Source organism: Chiloscyllium punctatum, chromosome 8 (genome assembly GCF_047496795.1).
Source record: "Chiloscyllium punctatum isolate Juve2018m chromosome 8, sChiPun1.3, whole genome shotgun sequence".
NCBI lineage: Eukaryota > Metazoa > Chordata > Chondrichthyes > Orectolobiformes > Hemiscylliidae > Chiloscyllium > Chiloscyllium punctatum.
In genome coordinates this window covers 56,346,640-56,369,500 of record NC_092746.1, presented here as the reverse complement: position 1 = coordinate 56,369,500, position 22,861 = coordinate 56,346,640, and the positions used below count along the sequence as shown (strand labels likewise).

General features: G+C 38.5%; 1 protein-coding gene across 6 annotated transcripts in view; it reads right to left on the bottom strand.

Annotated features, from left to right (window-relative positions):
• Nucleotides 1-22,861, bottom strand: part of ikzf1 (IKAROS family zinc finger 1 (Ikaros)) — a 93,019-nt gene that overhangs the window by 13,369 nt on the left and 56,789 nt on the right. For 5 of the 6 annotated variants that reach the window (XM_072575606.1, XM_072575607.1, XM_072575604.1 and 2 more), the window contains exons 4-6: nucleotides 10,325-10,585; nucleotides 9,559-9,726; nucleotides 5,607-5,732 (exon numbers count right to left, since the gene is read on the bottom strand). In XM_072575606.1, coding sequence (XP_072431707.1) covers nucleotides 5,607-5,732; nucleotides 9,559-9,726; nucleotides 10,325-10,585 — 555 coding nt within the window. The remainder of the gene's footprint in view (nucleotides 1-5,606; nucleotides 5,733-9,558; nucleotides 9,727-10,324; nucleotides 10,586-22,861) is intronic. The other variant, XM_072575608.1, reaches the window with a different exon arrangement.

The window sequence follows — 22,861 nt, the reverse complement described above, 5'->3', positions numbered from 1 at the left end:
TAAAATATTTGTTGACGTCATCCACAATTTCTTTATTACCTGTTAGTTCCCAATTCTGTTTCTAGAGAAGCAACACTCACTCAATTTTTTTCCTTTTTTTAGAAACACTTAATTAAAAAAAAATTCAAGCTAGCTTCCTCTCATAATGCTGACAAGGGAGGGGAGTATGTATCTGATGGTGGTAATCTGCAGGAAGTGGTGGGAATGATGCTTCATGACCTTTTGGATAAGGAGGTTGGTGGGGTAGTAAGTGAGGACCATGGGGAACCCATTGTTGTTATGGGACAGGAGGGAAGGGGTGAAGCCAGAAGGGCCCTATCAACCCCATGACTTAACATTGTGTTTAACAATTTCAAAATGTGAACACTCCCCTCTATGTTAGTTACAGTACCCCCACACCCTCTAGGTCCTGTTTTGTACAGGTTGCTCCTAGCGCAGCCAATGTATTTTCAACCATTTATATTTCACATTAGCACCTCACCTAGTATTCATCTCTCTCTATGCTTGTCATCAGCAATCTCTTTGTGTGCCAATCCTTTTTCTCCCCTCACATGGGCCCATTCTCCATGTAGTCTATTCAGTCCCCCGAATCCATCATCAGTTTAAGTACCCTCCTTTCCCAGCAATTTCAGTTTTCACTCAAGTTCACTGAACTCCAAATTTTAATTGTTTTTCTCTCTACAAATGATGCCAGATCTGCTGAGTTCCTCCAACACTTGAAGATTTTTGGATTCCTTTTTTGTTAGCTGCCGTTGCATTCTTATATTCACTCTATGCCAGTCTTTTTTTTAATCACTCCACTAATCTTAGTATATTTGGCCTGCTTTTAGCTTGGCGAATTCACTTGGTATTCATATAATCTATTGTTGGTTTCATTATATTCTCTATCTTCCTTATCCTTCAAGGATCCTGGCTTTGACTGTTTTACCTTTCACCCTTGTTTCTAATGTACTTAGTCTGTATCTGAAACATTACTTCCTGAAGATCAATTGCTTTGTTACACGCTTTCCTGTTAATGTTTAGTTTCATTTTCCTGTAGTTACACCCCCTGTCATCAAAGTCAGCCCTGTTCCAATTAAGAATTCATATTTTAAATTGTTTGGTGTTGTTTTCCAATGCTAATCCAGGAGCATCTGGAAAAAGGTGATTGTACGTGCAGCATGGGTTAGTACCTGGGACTTCAATGTTGTGGCCATATCAGAGACACAGATAGGGTAGGGATACGAATGGTTATTGCAGGTTCCAGGATTTAGACATTTCAACAAGAACAGAGAAAACGGTGAAAGAGGGGGTGGTGTGGTACTGTTAGTCAAGGACAGTATTACAGTTGCAGAATGGACATTTGAGGACTTGTCTACTGAGGTAGTATAGGCTGAGGTTAAAAACAGGAAAGGAGAGGTTGCACTGTTGGGAGTTTTCTGTAGGCCTCAAAATAGTTCCAGAGATGTAAAGGATAGGATAGCAAAGATGATCCTTGATAGGAGTGAGAGTGACAAGGTAGTTGTTATGGTGGACTTTAACTTTCCAAATATTGACTGGGAATACTATAGTTCAAGTACCTTAGATGGGTCAGTTTTTGTTCAATATGTGCAGGACGGTTTCCTGACACAGTATGTAAACAGGCCAACAAGGGGCGAGGCCACATTAAGATTTGGTATTGGGTAATGAACCTGGCCAGGTGTTGGACTTGGAGGTAGGTGAGCACTTTGGTGATAGTGACCACAATTCAGTTATGCTTACTTTAGAGATGGAATGAGATAGGTATTTACCACAAAGCAAGAGTTATAGCTGGGGGAAAGGCAATTACGATGCGATTGGGCAAGATTTAGGATGCGTAAGATGGGGAAGGAAACTGCAGAGGTTGGGCACAGTTAAAATGTGCAGCTTATTCAAGGACCAGCTATTGCAGACCCTTGATGACTATGTACCAGTCAGGCAGGGAAGAAGTTGTCGAGTGCAGGAGCTGTGGTTTACTAAGGAAGTTGAATCTCTCCTCAAGAGGAAGAAGAAGGCTTATGTTAGAATGAGGTATGATGGCTCAGTTAGGGCAGTTGAGAGTTACAAGTTAGCCAGGAAAGAGAGAGCTAAGAAGAGCCAGGAGGGGACATGAGAAGTCACTGGCCGATAAGATCAAGGAACACCCTAAGGGTTTCTATGGGTATATCAGGAATTACAAAATGACTGGAGTAAGATTAGGGCCAATTAAGTACAGTAGTGAGAAGTTGTGCATGGAGTCAGAGGAGTTAGGGGAAGCACTAAGCTAAATGAATACTTTTCGTCAGTATTCACACTACAAAAAGACAAGTGGTCGAGGAGAATAGTGAGATACAGGCTACTAGACTCGATGGGATTGAGGTGCATAAAGAGGAGGTGTTAGCAATTCTGGAAAGTGTAAAAATATGTAAGTCCCTTGGGCCAGATGGGATTTATCCAAGGATTCTCTGGGAAGCCAGCGATGAGATTGCCGTGCCTTTGCCTTTGATCTTTATATTGCATTGTCTTCAGGAATAGTGCCAGAAGACTGGACAATAGCAAATGTTGTTCCCTTGTTCAAGAAGGGGTGTAGAGACAACTCTGGAAATTATAGACCTGTGAGTCTTAAAGTCATAGAGATGTACAGCACAGAAACAGATCCTTCAGTGCAATCCGTCTATGCCGTAAAGTTTTGAAAAAGGTTTATAAGAGGTAGGAATCATAATCATCGAGAAATGAATAAGTTGATTAGGGATAGTCAACATGGTTTTGTGAAGGGTAGGTTGTACGTCACAAACCTTATTGAGTTCTTTGAGAAGGTGATCAAACAGGTGGATGAGGGTAAAGCGGTTGGTGTGGTGTATATGGATTTCAGTAAGGTGTTTGATAAGGTTCCCCATGGCAGGCTATTGCACAAAATACGGATGCATGGGATTTAGCGATTTGGATCAGAAATTGGCTAGTTGAAAGAAGACAGAGTGGTGGTTGATGGGGAATATTCATCCTTGAGTTCAGTTACTAGTGGGGTACCACAAGGATCTGGTTTGGGTCCACTGCTGGTTGTCATTTTTATAAATGACCTGGATGAGGAGATAGAAGGATGGGTTAATAAATTTGCAGATGACACTAAAGTTGGTAGAGTTATGGATAGTGACAAAGGATGTTGTAGATTACAGAGAGACATAGATAAGCTGCAGAGCTGGGTTGAGAGGTGGCAAATGGGGTTAAATGCAGAAAAGTGTGAGGTGATTCACTTTGGAAGGAGTAACAGGAATGCAGGGTACTGGGCTAATGGCATGGCTCTTGGTAGTGTAGATGAACAATGAGATCTCTGTGTACAGGTACATAGATCCTTGAAAGTTGCCATCCAGGTTGATAGGGTTGTTAAGAAGGCATATGGTGTGTTAGTTTTTATTGGGAGAGGGATTGAGTTTCAGAACCATGAGATCATGCTGCAGCTGCACAAAACTCTGGTGCGGTCACATGTGGAGTATTGCGTACAGTTCTGGTCACTGTAATTATAGGAAGGATGTGGAGGCTCTGGAAAGGGTTCAGTCGAGATTTACTAGGATATTGCCTGGTATGGGGTGAAGGTCTTACCAGGAAAGGCTGAGGGAAGTGAGGCTGTTTTTGTTAAAGAAAAGAAGGTTGAGAGGTGACTTACTTGAGACATATAAGATAATCAGAGGGTTAGACAGGTTGGACAGTTAGAGCCTTTTTTCCTTGGATGGCGATGGCTAGCACGAGGGAACATAGCTTTAAATTGAAGGGTGATAGATATAGGACAGATGTCAGAGATAGTTTTTTTTACTCAGAGAGTAGAAGGGCATGAAATACATTGCCTGCAATAGTAGTAGACTCACAAACTTTAACGGCAATTAAATGGTCAATGGATAAACATATGGATGATAATGGAATAGTATGGGATAGATGGGCTTCAGATTGGTTCCACAGGCCAACGCAATGTCAAGGGCCGAAGGGTCTGTACTGTGCTGTAATATTCTATGTTCTATGTTATATAATAATGATTGCTCTTACGCAAGTGGTCAGTACACAGTCATTTGGTCAACTTGGCCCACCTCAGATGCAGTGATACTCCCATCCTAAGTGGATTGTGAACATCCTAGCCAAACAAGCTCTTGGAAACATACTTCAAAAATCCGTTCTTAAATCGATATTTGGGTAAATAAAGTCCTTCAAATTCACTATCTTCTAATTCTTGCTTGAAGTGGGAGCTTAGGAATGTTCTGACTAGAGAAAGGATTGGTCCACTAAAGGATAATGAGGGAAGGCTGGGTTTCGAACCTGAGAGAATGGGTGAGATTCTGAATAATTACTTTGCATCAATGTTCACTGAAGAGAGGAACATGATGAATCTTGAGATTAGAGATAGAAGTTTGATTAGTCTGGATCACGTTGACGGACAAAATCCAGCAAATAGCAGGAAGACTACAAATAACAGTCAATAGCTTAATTACTCCTAGTCTTAACAAGGTATTTTCCTGTTCTCTGGAACTGAGACAAGTAATTTGATACAGAAATATCCTACTGACATTTTATCAGGTCTAATAGGAAAAAAATACATTCAACCCACGCTTTGCAGAATGTCTAGATTTAATATCACTGTACGATCTACTGAAATCGAATTTTTCACTCTTCAACATTATTACTATTCAATTTACTGAGCATGAAATATACTTGAAGCTATTACGACAGCCAATTGTTAGAGACTACCTGTTTGTTTGGATTATGATCAGTTTACATACTTTTATGATGATGCTAAAATAGTGAAAAAACGCATAAAATTCAGCAATTTTCCACAAGCAGAAGTAGCCTGGCTTCATTTCAGACAGGTGATATCTTCACCATTTGATCTTGGTTTATTCACCTCTAAGGGACAATCACTGTTACCTGGTTCCTTGTTAAATCAAACATTTGCCTCCTGGAAAAAGTTACAAGAAATTATCAAGAGATGGTGAAATATTGATATTTATCAGTGAGGTAGAATGATGAAAACATTAATGAAATAAGTAGACTTAATATAAAAAAGGGGCTACGTTGAATAAACTGAACAACATGAGAGGATAGAAGGGTAAAGAGGATAAAACCTCTAGGCCTGAATGGATCGCATCCATGTATTTTAAAATGATAAAATACTTCAAAGGAATCTAGGGAAAAAACAGCACAGCATTTCTTCACACACTTAATGATTTGTTCGAGAAAAGAATGTGGTGTTAGAGCCCTGGAGGACAGTTCATGTCATTCCAATATTTAGAAGGAGAACACATCCAGGGAATTATAGTCAATCGGTTTACCATCCGTGATAGGAAAAAAAAAATGTTTTGGAAACCTTTCTAAAGAAGAGAATAGAAAAACATCTGAAATGGAAATATAGCAATTAATAGTCAGCATGGATTTTAAAAGGGAAAATCCTGCTTGCCTAACGTCTTGACTTGTTTTTGGAGACGTAACCAAGAATGTGGACACTAGTAATGCAGCAAATGTACCTGGATTTCTGAGGAGGTGCCCCATAAATAATAACACCAGAGAATGTGGAGTCAGGGGACAAGTGGCAGAATGGACTGTCAGCTTGCCTACGGAATCCTATGTAATCATGAAATAGTTTTTTTTACCTGAATAAATACCACTATGCAGTCCCATGGTTTGTAAGTAATTGTGGCAACGTTCTTTGTGTTCTTCGAGTGAGCTGCGTTGCTTGTAGCTTCTCCCACAATAACTACATTTGTGAGGCTTTCCAACTACACACAAACAGGAAGAGGTCTTAAAAGATTATTGAATGGGCTTCACATTTGTAATTTGTTATTAATAAGGTATTTGTGTTTCATGAGAATATGCACTTTCATCTGCCTTGTATAATATACTTACACCAACAGACATACTTAAACTGCATATCAGAGTATTGCATATATATCTATTGACTCTATGGTCTGCCTGAAGAATTAACACATTTCATAAATACAGACTTCCTTATCTATCATTTAGCCAGCACTTAAAAACAAAACACAGCAGTTCTGGAAATTTGAAACAGAAGCAAGAAATGCTGGAAATGCTCAGCAGGCCTGGCAGCATCTGTGGACAGAATAAAAGCAAATATTTCAGTTCAGTGATATTTTTAGAATTGAAAAGATTCAGAGATGTGACGGATTTTATGCAAGTACAGAGGTAGAGGAAGGTGGTCTAAAATACAGCTAGGAAGATCTGTGATTGGATGGAAGACAGGAGAGATGACATGTTAAAAGAGTTGTTGGTACAAAATCTCATCATCATCATCATCTTTCCCCTTGTACTAGTTGCCTTTTGCCATTTTCATGAATTAGATTAGAGTCAATGAGATGCTAAGGGAATTGCCTTCTGTCCCTGCTACAAACTCTGTTTCATAGCCACTAACTCCATTTCTCTCCCTAGTGACTGCCTGAACCACACTTTTCCCGAATGTGGTGTCATTGGCTCCAAGATTAGCTTTCAATTACACATGCATACCGTTAGTAAGGCTGCCTATTTCTGCTTGAGTAGCCCTTCCTAATTTCCAGTTCATCTGCCACAGAAACACTTGTTCATTCCTTTCTAATTTCTCGTACTATTCACCTGCCACTTTCTGTGCTCACTGACTTCCACTAGCCCGTTGTTATGCACCATCTTGGGCATAAAATTCTCAAAGTTGTATCTCAGATTCTTCAATAGCTTCAGTCCTCCTTATCTCAGCAATTGCCTCCAACTCCACAACACTGAGATATCTTTTTTCTTTAATTCTGGTATCTCAAATATTTTTGAATTTACCTGCGTCATCATCGGTGGAAGTATCTTCAGCTGTCTAGGGTCATAAAGTCTGGAATCCCCTCCCTGAAAACCTTCTCTGACTCTTTTCCTCCCTCTTCTCCTTTCAGATATTTCTAAAAGCCTAGCTGATCAAGCTTTTGGCCATCTGACTTAAAATACCTTTTCATGCTTGGTGTCAAATTTGTTTTTGATTTTGCAAAGCACTGTGGTATGGTGTCTGACATTAAATGTGCTACATAAATATAAGCTGTTGTTAATAGTATAAAACGTGTTGAAGCATGAATATGAAGAAAATATAACCTAAAACATTTCTTAATATGGTGAAAATGTTAAACAAATAAGATTTGGAAGCAGAGAAAATATGGGAAAGAATGAAGAATAGTCATAACAAACACTACTTTTTGAAAGCTTGAATTGTAACTTAAATATTTTAAAGCTAAAACAACAGTATTTAATTGTATTGAATTACCAAAAATAACTCTCATGTTACATGCTTGAATTTGTTAACCACTTCTGTGAGCATGAGCTAGATTAAAAAAAACCAAGAATTGATCAGACCAGGTAAAGTTATGTTCAATAACATCAGTAAAGAATATTGATCTGTTTACAGCCTAAAGTAAATCTGCTTAGCACTAGTACTCCACCACTATTTTCTGCATCACTTAATCTGTGTTTTCACAAGAATGTAATAAAGATGCTACTGACAAAATTATAAGTTTGTTGAAATTTAGCTGCTGATGGCTAGCCAGAAGCAGACATTGAATACACAGAGGCTACAAAAATGCACTAATTACACTCATTTAAGAAAAATCAGAATGGAAACCAAATATTTTGATTGAAATTAGAACACTGTCAAAGTTAAAACTACTCTGAAGTCCTTTAGCAATTCGATATCAATATTCCAACTGTAATTCACTGACTGAAATGTAGGCTATTTCTACTCGTGCAGTGACTGGGTTTAGTTATCTGGTTCACTTATAGTGCTGTTTAGTAGAATAAGGTAAAGCTCAATGTATGCAGACTTGTATGTGTGTACAGAGCACTGATTACTAACACGGACTGCCAATGACATTTACAGTATCTGAAAGAGTTGACAGAACTGTCACATATGTCTTGAGCCATTGCAAAGTGGTCTAAGTGTACCATATAACCAGGGTACTACATTACTTGTTTAAAAAGGAAAACAACACCTTTGTAAAGTATTTTCTATCCAGTGAATGTGTTTTACAAATAAGTTACTGTTGTTTTACAGGAAAATGTAATAATTGATCTGAGCACGGGAAGATTTCATAAGGAGCAAATGACTAGTTGATGGGCTAAAAATGAATTTCCCCACAATTGTGGGTGCAGGAGTCACGATTTACAATCTTCCTACATCTGGTCCTATAGAGGCAAGCAGCACACACCTTTCATCCACATATGAAGAAGTAATTGAGGAAACAAGCCACTCTACCAATGTCCATCTTCTAACTGTACATTTACTGTAACTACACACTTTGCCTCTCCAAACCAAAGGCACAGCATTCAAACTTTTAACTTCACAACTGTACACTATCCTAATCCATGCTGCATAATATTTCCTGACTTAAATGTCAAACCCTTGCCAAGTACTACCTGCTTAACACAACAATATAAAAGGGTATATCTATCTCACAAATTCTCAACACCTACCTCCCCTAAACCTACTGCAAAGTGTCTCGAATGGTGACAAAATGATTATATTCCTCTAACCACCCTTTGATATCATTTATCATTGGCAATATTACGCTACAATCATTTATATATTAAATACTATATTCTCCAACTTATCACATGATGGAACCTACTGTATTTGTATCTTTCATATTTCAGACCCTGTACTCCATCTGCAACTTTAATTTAGCAGTGTTCTCTTTCAAGTTCCAGATTTAGAACATGCAGACAATCACTGGGCTTTATGTTTATGCTCATTGAATTGGATAAAGAGATCTGATATGACTACTTGGTTGAAACCTTAAATATAAATTAATATTAAACATGCATATTAAGAAATCGCTTTAAATACCTGCTCTGTAAGTGCAAAATTGCCTATGGAATAGAGTTACAAAGATCGGGAAGCTCTCAGGCTCAAGGTTGTTGTTTTTGTTGAACTGCCTGATTTTATCATGTTATATATAGCAGAATTACAACAGATCTAATTGAATGGCACCAGAACATTGGAGGGAATCAAAATAAAACTAACTACATAACTAATAGACACACTCAATAAATACCGAATAAGCTTATCACTTTATGGTTTTTTAAAAAAGAAATAGAATTCCTAAAGTGTGGAAAGAAGTTATTTAGGCCCATCAAGTCTGCAATTTCAATCCCCCGCAGACCCATCACCCACATCCCATCTCCGTAACCCCACATGGGGTTTTTACCAAGACTAACCCACCCATATTGCACATCCCTGGACATTATGAGCAATTTGGCATGACCAATCCATTTAACCTGCACATCTTTGGACTGTGGGAGGGAATTAGTGCACCTGGAGGAGGAAGGTGCAAACTTCACACAGTCACTCAAGGCTGGAGTTGAACCTGAGTTTCTGGTGCTGTGAGGCAGCAGTACTAGCCACTATGCTGCAATTAGTAGATGCTTGTTGATATGGTATTTGTCTAACTGCTATTTGAATGGAAAGTAATCCCTTCTTCAAATGATAGAAAAACGAATGTGATGTTTATGTTAATATTTTATATACCTGATGTTTAATGATCAATTGGTGACTAACATGGAGTACACATTGTCAAAATATATACCCACCAGAATGAGTCCGTAGATGACCTGTGAGTGCATCCCTACGACGGCAAGCGTAGTTGCAAAGATGGCACTTGAATGGCTTCTCTCCAGAGTGCAACTTAATGTGGCGAAGTAGATTGCCTTTCTGAGTAAAAGATGCACCACACTGACTGCATTGGAAGGGGCGCTCCCCTGCAAAGCAGAGTATATTTGTTAGCAAAAAAAAAAACAGGATATTAAGCGTGGAATTTCAGAAAAAAAGATGTATCTCTGTTACTGTTTTCTAATTTCTGCCAGCTGTAGGTTTGATATAACATGAGGCATTCAGATTAAACCTGCCAGTTTCTCAACGCTTCAGTGGCTGGGTCAATTTGATCTGAAAATCTATTTTTTTTTAAATCAAAATGGCACATCACAATGAAGATTCAACCTCATTTAAATAGAGTGCCTGCATCATTGTGTGTTAACAGCTACTCTTCCTGATCAGCAGTTTCAGAATAAACAGATTTGATTTTTGAATGTTGTGGCATTTTGGTTTTTTAATGTGGTTTTTCAGTGGTTCTTTTAAAAAAAATAAGAAATGGCAATGAACAAAAAAAAGAAAACTTATTAAAAATGCATTTCAGGCTTTCAGTTTAATCTCTGCATCACATTCTCATTTCAAATGTGAAGCATTGCACTACTCCAGTTATGATTTTCTTCATGGAAATGGCATGCAAAAACGTGGCATAACAAAATCCAAATGAAATGATGAAGGTAAAAAACAGAAAAAAGCGGTGCCTGTTTTTACCAGTGTGGCTACGTTTGTGCACCATGAGGACATTTGGGCCAATGCAAATTATTCCACAGATATCACACTTCAGCTTGCCATTTGGAAGTCGAATGCCACCAACTCCAGAAAATGCATTGTTGCCTTGGCCATTGTGTGGTCCGTTCAATTTAGTCACAGAAGTATCTATCATGCGTAAGTCTTCAGCGCACTCTTCACCATTTGTGTCACAGGTTCTCCCATTCTCTTCGTCACTCGGAGTTTCAATTTTAATAGAATTTGCTGCAAGAAAATAGAACATAAAATACAATAAATGTTGATGTCATGATACTAATATACTGACAAGACAATCACTTTCATTTCCATGAAGGAAAGTGGATGAGGAAACATACCAGTTTTTATGTTGAGGAATCTGACTGCAATGGGGTCTTTGTGAGTCAAACAACTGAACATTAAATAAAGAACAGAACATGAACAGGCTATTCAGTCCATTGAACCTTTCCAACACTGAAGACATCATAATAAAAGAAAAATAACGTGGATTTTAGAAATTGGAAATAAAAATAGGAAATGCTGGAGTCAGGCAGCATGTGTTTCTCGCTGCATAGACCTGCTGATGTTCCACAGCAATTTTTTGTTTTGGTGAGATCTTGGCTGATGTGTGACCTAATTCCACACACTTGTCTTTGCCAATCTTAATATATTTGACTGACCAAATCTAAAATTATTAAGCGCAGATGGAAAATTACCAATTGACCATGTGCTAAAAAATATTTGCATAAGAAATTGCAAACATCTGCTACCTTTCATGGTGTAAGAGTGTTTCTAAAAAATTGTCCTGACAGGCAAGGTCCTTAGTCTATGTCCCCCCCGTGATACAATTCCCAATCAGGCTCTCATATTATTTCCTTCATCAAAAGCACCAGTCCCCTTAAGTTTCTTGAAAGATTTAATCAAATCATCCATCAATGTTCTGAATTCCAGGGATCATATTTGTGTACTTTAACTGTTAGGGAACACGGTGGAAAATCTATGTTGCACACTGAGGCTCACATTGGCTTTCTAAGATGTGTTGCCCAAAACTGCTCACAGTACTCCAGATATAGTTTCACTTAGGTTTTGCACAATTGGAGCATATCTTCTACCCTCTTTTACTCTAGCCCCCTGGATTTAAAGGCCAAACTAAGAACATTTTCTCTCTTGTTCATTATTATCAGGAACAGATTAACAATTCACTTACAACATTGTGTCATCACTCTGGATTTATTTATAGATTCCAATCTTAATTATAAACTAATAAAACAATGCATTTAAATATTGGAAGATCTATTCTGAGATAGATAATGAAATAAACTACCTGCATCGGTAATAGTTTAGCATTAGTTGGTATAAATTTAATATTCTTTCTTACATGTGGCATTTTCATTAACTAGTACTGTCTGTACTCATTAGCTGGACAGTAATACAGTTGGAATGTCAAGGCAAAAATAATAGCATACATTTTTACATCAACAATTAAATGTTGAAATTCTGCCACATTATCACCTCCTAGATAATGCAAAAGGACAGGAATAATTAACGATAAAAATGTAATACATCACAAAGAAGACTCATTTCTGGGCTCAAACTCCAGAATGTACAAGATTTAATTGCAGTTAACCACATGATGAAATAATATAAACACTTAAGTACCTTCTGATTCATGTTACATTTGGATGTCCCTATGAAAAGAAAAAAAATTCTAATTTTTTTTTGACTGTGGACAATTGATTGATACAAAAATGGAAACAATTCTGGAAGCAGAATTATCTTCTTAAAGCTGTATCAGGTAAGACAGCTTCTCAATGACTTTAAGGAGTAACCACTTGATTACACAAACAGGGTATTTCTATTTTTCACATGATGTGAGCATTGCTGACAAGGTCAGCTTTTATTGTCCATCCCTAATTGTCCTCAAGGAAGTGGTGGTGAATCACTTTCTTGAATATCTGCATGCAACACATCATTGTTAGGAACAGTGTTTCAGGACTTTGAACAGCTGTGAGCCAGGACGTTATGAGGTTTGAAGGGGAACTTGCAGATGTTGGTGTTTTCATGCATTCATTGCTCTTGTTCTGCAAGTTGCTGCAGGTCATTAGTTTGGGAATTATTTTTAAAGAAGTTCTGGTGAATTGTTGTGTGCATCTGGTAGATGATTCATGCACAGCCGCAGTGGTGGAGAATGTGAACATTTAATTTGGTGGGTAGGCTGCTTTGCAAGTGGAGCCTATTTCTTTAAATTCCTAATTTGTATCTTATAGATGATGGATAGACTTTGAGAACTAGGTCATGAGTTATATATCACTGCATTTCCAACCTCTGACCTGCTCTTGTAGTCACAATATTTGCATTGTTCATCTAGTTAAGTTCCTATTTATGATGAATCCAAAGGTGTTCGGTTCTAATCAATGTTGCTATCCATCAGCCCAAGCCTGAATATTATCCAGATTATTATCATGCTGCAAGTTGGTATCAACTGTTTCACTATCTGATGAGTTATGAATGTAGTTAAACAATGTACAATCATCAGTAAACATCCCCAAACACTCGCAGTACTCAACTTATAATGGATAGAAGATCATTCATAGAGGAGTTAAAGAAGGCTGGGTCTAGAAGTCTACAAAGGAATTCCGGCAGCAATGACCTGTGGCCCCTTTTAACAACCAGATTTGCAACCATCCTCAGCCAAAACTGCTAAGTGGATGCTCCATCCCAGCCTCCTCCTGAAGTCTCCAGCATCATAGGTATGAGTCTGCAGCCAATGCAATTTTCTTCATATGATATCAAGAAATGTCACTGGATATTGCAAAGGCTGTGAATCCTCACAACATTCTGGCAGTTGTACTGAAGATCTGTGCTCCAGTATTAGCTGCACCCCTAATCAAACTGTCCCAGTAGAGTTGAACCAGTGGCATTCACCCATCAATGTGAAAAATTGTCCAGGTATATTCTATCCACAATAGGTAGCATAAATCCAATCCAGCAGCAGTCTACTCATAAACATCAGCAAAGTGATGGGCAGTGCAATGAACTTAGTCAGCAATAATGCATCTAATGATGCTCAGTTCAGGTTCTGCTAGGACCTGTCAGCTCCTTATCTTATTACAGCCTTGGTCCAAGCATGGACAGAAGAGTTGAAGTCCAGAGCTGACATGACAGTGGGTACCCTTGATAACTAGACAGTTTTTAACTGAGTGTGGCATCAAGGGGTAGATAGGATTCATGGGGTGAACACTCCACTGGTTAGTGTCATACCAGTACAAAGGATTGTGGCTGTTTAAGATGAAACATCTCATCTCTAGATCATCTCTTCAGGAGTTCGTCAGGGTAGTGTCCTGGACCTAACCACCTTCAGCTACTTCATCAATGGTCTTCCCTCCATCATAAGGGTCGGAAGTGGGTATGTTCACCGATGATTACACAATGTTCAGCTCCACTGAAAACTTGTCAGACACTGAAGCAGTCCATGTCCATATGCAGTCAAATCAGGACAAAATTCAACTTGGGCTGATAAGTGGAAAGTAACATTCTCCTTCTCCCACACAAGCTAGGTAATGACGATCCTAAAAAGAGACTATAACCACTTGTCCTTGATCTTCATACCATTACAATTGCTGAATTCCTCACTGTCAACATCCTTGGGTTATCACTGACCAAAGACTGAATTAAACCAGCCAGTTAAATAGTGTAGCTACAAATACAGGCAGAGCTAGGAATCCTCTGACAAGTATCTCACATCTGAGCTGTCACTGTCGGCTCACCATCAATAAGTCTGGAGTGTGATGGAATTCTTTTCACTTCACTGTATGAGAGCAGATCCAGCAAAACTTCAGGAGGTTGGTGCCATTCGAGAGATCCTCCAGTCCACCTTTCAACATTTACTCCTTCCACCTCCAGGTACAGTGGAGGCAGCATGTGTGTTTACAAGATGGACTGCAATAACTTGCCACTGCTACTCTGACATTCCCTGCAAAACTCATGATCTGTACTGCTTAAGGGTGCCAGATGCATAGGAGGGCACCAGCAGTGAACATTTCCTTTCAAGCCATACATAATTCCTGACTTTGGCAATATTGTATATTGCAGTTCCTCCAAAATCATTGAGTCAAAATCCTTCCTAACAGTACTGTAGGATTTGTCTATTCCCTATGGATTGCAACAATTCAAGAAGGTAGCTCATTACCACCTTTCCCAGTAGGAATGGGAAATAAACGTTGGTCTAGCCAGCAACTCTCACATCCCACAAATGAATTATTTCTTTTTAAATGGTTGACGACTGATATCAATGAAGCTAGGGATCCCAGGAGAAGTCTGAGTTGAGTTGTAACACAGTACTTTCAGCTCAAATAGTGATATCAAACAGCTCTGGATCTTTTAAAGAGTTAGGATTAGCCACAAATGATTTCTCCTACACATTGTAGCTATGGCCCTTCTAATTGTGTAATTTTCTGCAACTAATATATTCTGTTCTTCTACATATTCTACATGAAGAGGACTGAGTGCATCTCATTTTATCAATAATTCCCCTAGGCCTATCTTTGATACAGAATGCCTGTGCACTCCAGACCAGTTGGTGCTGCACTTAATAAAATTAATTAATAATGAAAAATTCATTATCAAAAATAATTGAAAATACAGCACTAGTAGCTAGTCTTTAAACAAGATTACATCAACCCTGGTCAACCTTAATATAAATAGAATACTTGAGATGGAGAAAAAGGGATCTCTTTCAGGCAACTACAACTAGCACTTTTAAAGATAGTTTTTCATAATTTATTCAAGTTTTCTGCAGCTCTAACTTACACCATGATATGGGGTACTTCGTAAATGTGGTAAGTGGAAAACAGTCAATATAGCTATCAAAATCATTGGTTTTGGAAGCATTTACAGTCTTAGTGAAAGCACTAGCCATAGAAGATAGAACAACATTATTTTTAGTGCCCAATCTTATTTAATCCTGCCATTCTAATAGATTGGCCATTACTGGCTAAAATTCTACCATCAGATTGACAGTCTTCAATTTGCATATCCAATCACATAAATTTAAATTTAGTTATTACATTAGTTGCTACTCAATTTTATCTACTGACTGATCCATTATTTCCTAACAGTAACTTCTGCTTTATGTCATGTTTCAAATGTTTAAGGATAATATGACAAAAATTACTTGTCCGATTGAATAATTTAAGCCCATAGACTTAAATGAAGCAAATATAATTTAATTATGATTAAAATTTGATGAAAAACAGAATATAAATCAACTCTTTTTCACCTCATTGATGTAATAGGCAACATCTTTCCTGCAAAGAATCTTAAATGAAACCTTATTCTAAGCAAACTATCCCAAGCTTTCACTTTTGAGCTTTTAGCTGAAATTCTGAAATGCAGAACAAACTGTATTAATATAGCAGTTTTAATGTATTAGAGTAGCACAAGGTGTTTCGTTGGAATGGTATGAAGTAAAACTGGACATTGAACCACAAACTGATGGATAATAGGGCAAATATGAAAAGCTTAGCTGAAATGGAAGGTTCTAAGGTGCATTTTAAAAAACAAAAGAGAGGGGGAAAGCAGCAAGGTTGAGAGAGGAGTTTCCAGAACTTAGGCCTTAGGCTACTGAAGGTCGCACTGTAATCATAATCAGGTATCCCAAAACCTTGCCTGCAGTTGGAAAGACTATAGGAGCCGAATTAGGTTATTCTGCTCATTCTCCTGCCTTCTCCTCATAATCTATCTATCTCTATCTTAAATAGACTCAATGATGTGGCCTCCACAGCCTGCTGCAGCAATGCGTTCCACAGATAAGCACCCTCTGGCTGAAGAAATTCCTCACCACCTCAGTCCTAAAGGGTCATCCCTTTACTCTGCAGCTGTGCCCTTGGGTCCTAGTCAGAAGATGAACACCTGAACAGAATTGGAACCAGATGTAACCAGTCCAGAAAGGGGCAAAAGATCCACATTGACTTGGGGCCTAAATTACATCTGCAGTCAAGGGGCAGAAACAGCTCAATATTGTGGCACCCAATTGACATCTGGACCAAGTTTGAAAAAAAATCCAAGAGTGACATTACAGGGAAGTCCTGAGTGGATTGGTTGTTTAGCAATTGCTGTTGGTCTTTGTAAATATACAGGGAATAATTTAAAGCTACATTATGGCAGTTCAGTTTGACCAGAAAGCTCCTCTTCTGTGATGTATGAAGTCAAGCCCATTGTCTGTGTCCAGGGTGACCCCATGTGCAGAAGGTGTCCCAAGGAACAGCAATTGGAAACTGTGATTCTGACCTGGAGTAACAGCTGGAGGCATTGTGGAGCATTCATAAGGCTGAGATTTTATTGGTGTGTTTGTACAGTCAGGCAATCATACGGCAGGTAAAGAGTGAACAGGCAGAAAGGGATTGGGCGATTCCCAGTAAAGCCATAAGGCAAGGAGTTCCCCGGGTCTCTCTCTCTAACAGATAATCCATTTTGGATGCAACTTGATGAAATGGTTTCTCAGGGGAATGCAAAAGAAGTCAGGTCCATGGCACTACAAGTGGCTCACCTACATGGGGCAGAGATTGTTGTTCACCTTGAGATTAGCAGCATACGTAGAAAGAGGAGGTGGTCCTGCATCAAGAATTGAAGGAGCAAGGAAGCAGATTAAAAGCAAAACATCAAAGTTGTAATCTCTTTGTTATTCCTGGTGTGATGTGCCAGTGAGTGTAAGGATAGGTGGAGAAAATAGATGACTATGTGGCTAAAAAGTTGCAGCAGAATGGAAGGCTTTAAATTGCTGGATTATTGGTCTGGTTTTGTGGAAGGTGAGACATGTACAAGTCTTATAGGTTACACCCGAAGTCAATTGGACCAATATTCTTGCGGGGATGTTTGTAATTGCAGTTGGTGGGTGTTTAAAATATTTTGGTAGGGGTGTGGGGGTGAAGTGGAAGTATAGTACAGAAGAATAATCAGGTCAATCTGAATGGCTGTGCAAATATAGTCAAGTTAAGCCAGAATGGAGCTCAATGACATTTATTCTAATGTAAATGTTCGTGCAAATAAGGGAAATGCATTGACAATGCTGACTAACACACAGGGATGTAATTTCATTGCTATCATAGAGACGTGGTTAATGGAGGTCTGGCAGCTCAATATTCCAGGGTATTGAATCATTAGGTAAGATTGGGGATATGAAAAAGAGGACATGTCGCAATACTTATCAAGGAATCAATTCTTGCAATAAAGTTCCTCAAATAACGCCATATGGGTAAAGCTTAAAAAAAACTATGCCTGTATGCTCTATAGTTTCGATGAATGAGAATGAATCTCTTCGAAATATATAGAATTCTGACAGGGCTGGACAGACTGGATGTATGGATAATGCTTCTCCTGTCTGATTTGAGATGAAGGCATCAAAGCTATAGTAGTTAAATTTGCAGATGACACAAACATAGGTAGGAAAGTGAATTGTGAAGATGACATAAGGGTCGTACAAAGGGATATAAATAGGTTAGATGTTTGGGCAAAGATCTGGCAAATGCAGCATAACTTGGGAAAGTGTGAAGCTGTCCAATTTTACAGAAATAATAAATAAAGAAGAATATTAACTAAACAGTGAGAGGTTGTTTAGCTTTGAGATATGGAGAGATCTGGGTGTCCAATTGCATGAATCACAGAATATTAGTATGTAGGTACATCAAGTAAACAGGAAAGTTAATTGAATGTTACGATTTATTGTGAAGAGAATTAAAAGCAAGAGTAGGGAGGTTATGTTTCAATAGTACAAAACACTGGAGAGGCTGCATTTAGAATAGTGTGTACAGTCCTGGTCACTGTTCTTTCTGAAGGATGTTACAGCATTAGAAGCAGTTCAGCGACTGTATACTAGATTAATAACTGGAATGAGTGTGTTGCCTTCTGAGGAAAAGCTGGACAGATTAGGCTTTATCTTCTAAAGTTTAGAAGATTCAGAGGTAACATCATTGAAACACAAGATCCTGAGAGGTCTTGATCGCATGGATGTTGAAAGGATGATTCTTCTTGTGGTATTATCTAGAACTAATGGTTATGGTTTAAAAATAAGTGGGGGATGGGTGTGCAACTTTAAACAGAGATGAGGAAACATTTTTTTCTCTCAGAGGGTTGAGTGTTTTTGGAATTCCCTTCCTCAAAAGGCAGTGGGTGGAGAATCTTTAAATATTTTTAAGGCAAATGTAGATTGTTTCTTGATTACCAAAGGGATGAAAAATTACCCAAGATAAGAAGAAATGTGGAGTTGTGGTCCATGATCTTATTGAATCAGCTCAAAGGGCTGATCAACCTACTCGTTCCTTGTTTGTTTGTTCAAATGGCCGAACAAGACTTGGATATAATTGAGGAGATAGGTCACGGTACTTTGGAAGATCTCACATTTTCAGGATATGAAATATGGGAAGGCAGCCAAAAATGCATTAAACTAGACAAGTCTAGAGATGAACAGCTTATGCCTGAAACATTGACTCTCCTGCTCCTCAGACCTGCTGTGCTTTTCCAGTGCCACACATTTTTGACTCTGACTCTCCAGCATCTGCAGTCCTCACTCTCTCCAAGACTAGAGATGACAAAGGCATCAATGAGTGTTTGAGGAGCAGTTGAATTGAGGCAAGGTATAGTAGGGCAACATAAGGTACATGGAAATAGTCAATGATAGCATGGAATATGGTTGGAAGCTCATCTCAGGGGCAAATATAACACTGTGAACTGAGACCTCAGGAAACAAAAGTCTTGATGATTTTCACCCAACCGTAGTAATTTATGATCGTGATTTCACTTGTATAATAATATTGAGAACTGAAAACTTCTGTCTACTGCTTAAATACATTAATCAATTAATTTTACAACATTATCATATTTTCACAGCTGCACATTGCGTGTTGGGGAGGAAGTGGCCTCACATGGTACAATAATATTAAAGAGACCATTTCCTTTTTGGTTTTATAAAGAGGTTACAATATCATTTTGCTTAACAAGAATCAAAGGCTTGTTTGTGCCTGACCTTTAGAGGTCAGAGGTTTGCAATGATTAGTTGGTATCTATCTATTTATTCATCAGTAACATAATAGAAGAAACATCTACGCAGGGGATTCCACTCCAAATAAGGGTGAATAGTTAAGGTCTTTTCCCCAGTTTAGGGAAGTCCAAAACTAGAGGGCAGAGGTTTAAGATCAGAGGGGAAAGATTTAAAGGGACCTAAGAGGTGACTTTTTCACACAGAGGTGCGTGTATGGAATGAATTGCTAGAGGAAGTGGTGAAGGCTGGTACAATTACAATATTTAAAAGGCAGCTGGATGGGTGTATGAATAGGAAGGGTACAGAGGGATATGGGTCAAATGCTGGAAAATGGGACTAGATTAATTTAGGATATCTGGTCAGCATGAATGAGTTGGGCCCGAAGGGTCTGTTTCCTTGCTGCACATCTCTATTACTCTATAACTTAATTTACAAAGAGGAATCACTATAAAAATAAGCTTATATTTCAAAAGAAAAACGCCATTGCTATTTTCTGTCATCACATCTACGTGAAACAATATTGGACATTTTTAAATGTATGTTAAGCAGCTTGGAGTCACCATTTTGTAGACTGTTGATCATCTCTGTTCAGATACTCTCAATATTTTCAATCCCACTTCCAGATCTGGAAACCAGATATTTATAAGGTTCTTTATGTTAAAGAAATTAGCTGGAATAACTGATACACTCCATGGAAATACTTCCATGTTTATATGACTTAACATGCTGTTTCAGCATGTATCTGCTTTTTTGTTACATAGTGCAAGTGATCAAAATCTGTAACCTCTCAACTTTACTTATGGATTTGTGACAATCACTTTATTTGCAGTGTTTATTGTTTGAAACAGAAGGCTCAAGAACAATTTTCCAAACCACTTCAGAATTCTTTGATCAACTTTATATAGGCCATTTTTGTTTTAAGTGAAATTTACCTACCTAGATGTTTCTTCAAATTACTACCAGGAAATTTTAAAAAGTACTGTTCACCATAAGTGGATGAACTTCTTTGGATGTTTATTAACATAAAGATTGTTTTAGTTTAATTATTTATTTTCACATTAAAAATACAATTGAAACATGCAGAACTTGACAGTAATAAGTGGTTAACCATTTACAAACCCATAGGAATAAATGTATAATTGGTAAATATAAAAGTGGTCTCAGAAGAGGTGAGCCAAAACTATCAATAAACTGACAGCAACCATTTCCTGTTTGTAGAATAGTCAGATTGATAAGTTTTGGAGTTGCAACTGTAAAACATCCTGTTGCTCAGTGCTGGTGCAGGAACAATTAAGGTGTTGGTAGGTAACAAATTATGCTTTGAAAGAATGTCATAGAAAAAACATGTGTAATATTATTTATCCAGAGGGAATCTAACTTACACATCCTTGCAGTGACAAATGAGATTTTGATGCTCATCAGTATCCCCATTGATTTAGGATTTGTGCAGTGCACAGTGTCAGTCTGGTGGTGTAGGACCTTGGTTATGTACCAAATGACTAAGCATTTATTGTCATGTTCATTCTTTGTATATATTATAACTGCATGTAAACTGAAATAAAGAAGTGAGGTGACAAGGCAGTGAATGTCCTAGACATTAAGGCATCATCTGAAGGAGTATGCCAGCAAGGATGCCGCGTAAAACTGGAGTCCTTTGTGCGAAGTGTGACTCCAACTAGTGGAAATCTCTCCACTAGTTGGAGTCACACTTTGCACAAAGGAAGATTGTTGAGGCTGTTGAAGACCAAATCATGTCAGTCCCAAACATTCCTCAGGAAAGCATCCCAGGTCTAACCATCTTCATCCAAAACTTCTTTTCCATCCAAAGGTCTGAAGTGGGAATGTACAGCACCATTTGTGACTGAAGCAGTCATGTCTAATGGAGAATGTTCTGGACAATATTCAGGGTTAGATTAATAAATGGGAAGGAATATTCATACCGCTCATGTACAAGGGCAAAAATCACCTCCAACAAGAAAGATTCTAACCACTGCCCCTGGCTATTTAATGGCATTGTCATTGCTGAATGCCCTACTATGACCATCTTGTTAATCACCATTGACCAGAAATCAAACTCAATCTGTTCTTTAAATACTTGGGCTAAAATAGCAGGCAGAGACTGGGAATTCTGTGGCAAGTAGTCCATCTCCTGACTCTGTATTGCCTGTCTACCATCTACCTGTCACAAGTCAGGAATTGATGGAATACTCCCCACTTTCTTGGATGAAAGCAGCTCCAACAACATTCAAGAAGTTGGACACCATTTAGGACAAACAGCCCAAAGCAACCACCACCTTCAACAGTCACTACATCCACAATAATTCATAACACCCTCCAAACCTAGAAGAACAATGGAAACAGATTCATGGGAACTCCACCACTAAATTCCCCCTCCAAGTCATACATCATCCTGACTTGGAACTATAATGCCATTTCATCACTGCTGCTGAGTAAACATTGTGGGACTCTCTTCCTAACAGCACTATGGGTCTGCCTACAGCGCTGGAACTACAGCAGTTCAAGAAAGCAGCTAGTTAAACTGGGCAATCAATGCTGCTCTAACTAGCAATACCCACATCCTGTGAAAGAGTTAAAAAGAAACTACTAAAATTGTAAATCCAGCAGTAAATTGAGCAGATAGATAATAATTGATATTGTTACAGGCTATAGAACGTAAGGGGCTCAATCGTAGCTTGGAACAAGAGTGTGGAGTTCTGGAGATGAGGAATGAGAAAAGCAGATGACTGCTTCAGACACAAAGGATGCTGTACATTCCCACTTTAGACCTTTCGATGGAAAGGAGGTCTCTGATGAAGATGGTTAAGCCTGGGATGCTTTCCTGAGGAACATTTGGGACTGACATGATTTGGTCTTTAACAACCAAGGAGTCGGGGTTAGTTAACTCAGCTGGTTGGACATCTGCAATTCAGTGCAGGTTAAGCCACCATCAGTCATTTCTCTCTAGTGACAGAATAACTCGATGGTCCAGTAGGGCTATGGTAACTTTACTTCATCTGGGACAGCATCACCAATTATGAATAGCCTTTTGCTCAAGATTTATTTTTTCTAAAATCTAAATTGAATTAGTGTTTCAATGTAATATTAAATTAAATGCTGGTCTTCTTCAAAAGAAATGTTTTTTTGTTTTTTCATACAGAGCAGAAAAGGGCCTTCAGCCCATCGAGTCGACATCAACACAACTAGCACTACAAGTGAGATAATCCCAATTTCCTGCTCTTGTCCCATATCCTTGAATGTTATGATATTTGAAGTACTCATCCAAATATTGTTAAAGTTATAAGGTTTTCCAGCCTTCACTACCTTCCCAGGCAGTGCATTCCAGAGTCCCACTACTCGCCGAGTGAAAAAGTATTTTTCCCAAATATCCTCTGAATTTCCTGCCACTTACTCTAAAACTGTGCCCTCTTGTGACTGACCTCTCAACCGAGGGGAACAGCTGCGTTCTATTCACCCTGTCCATAACTTTCAAT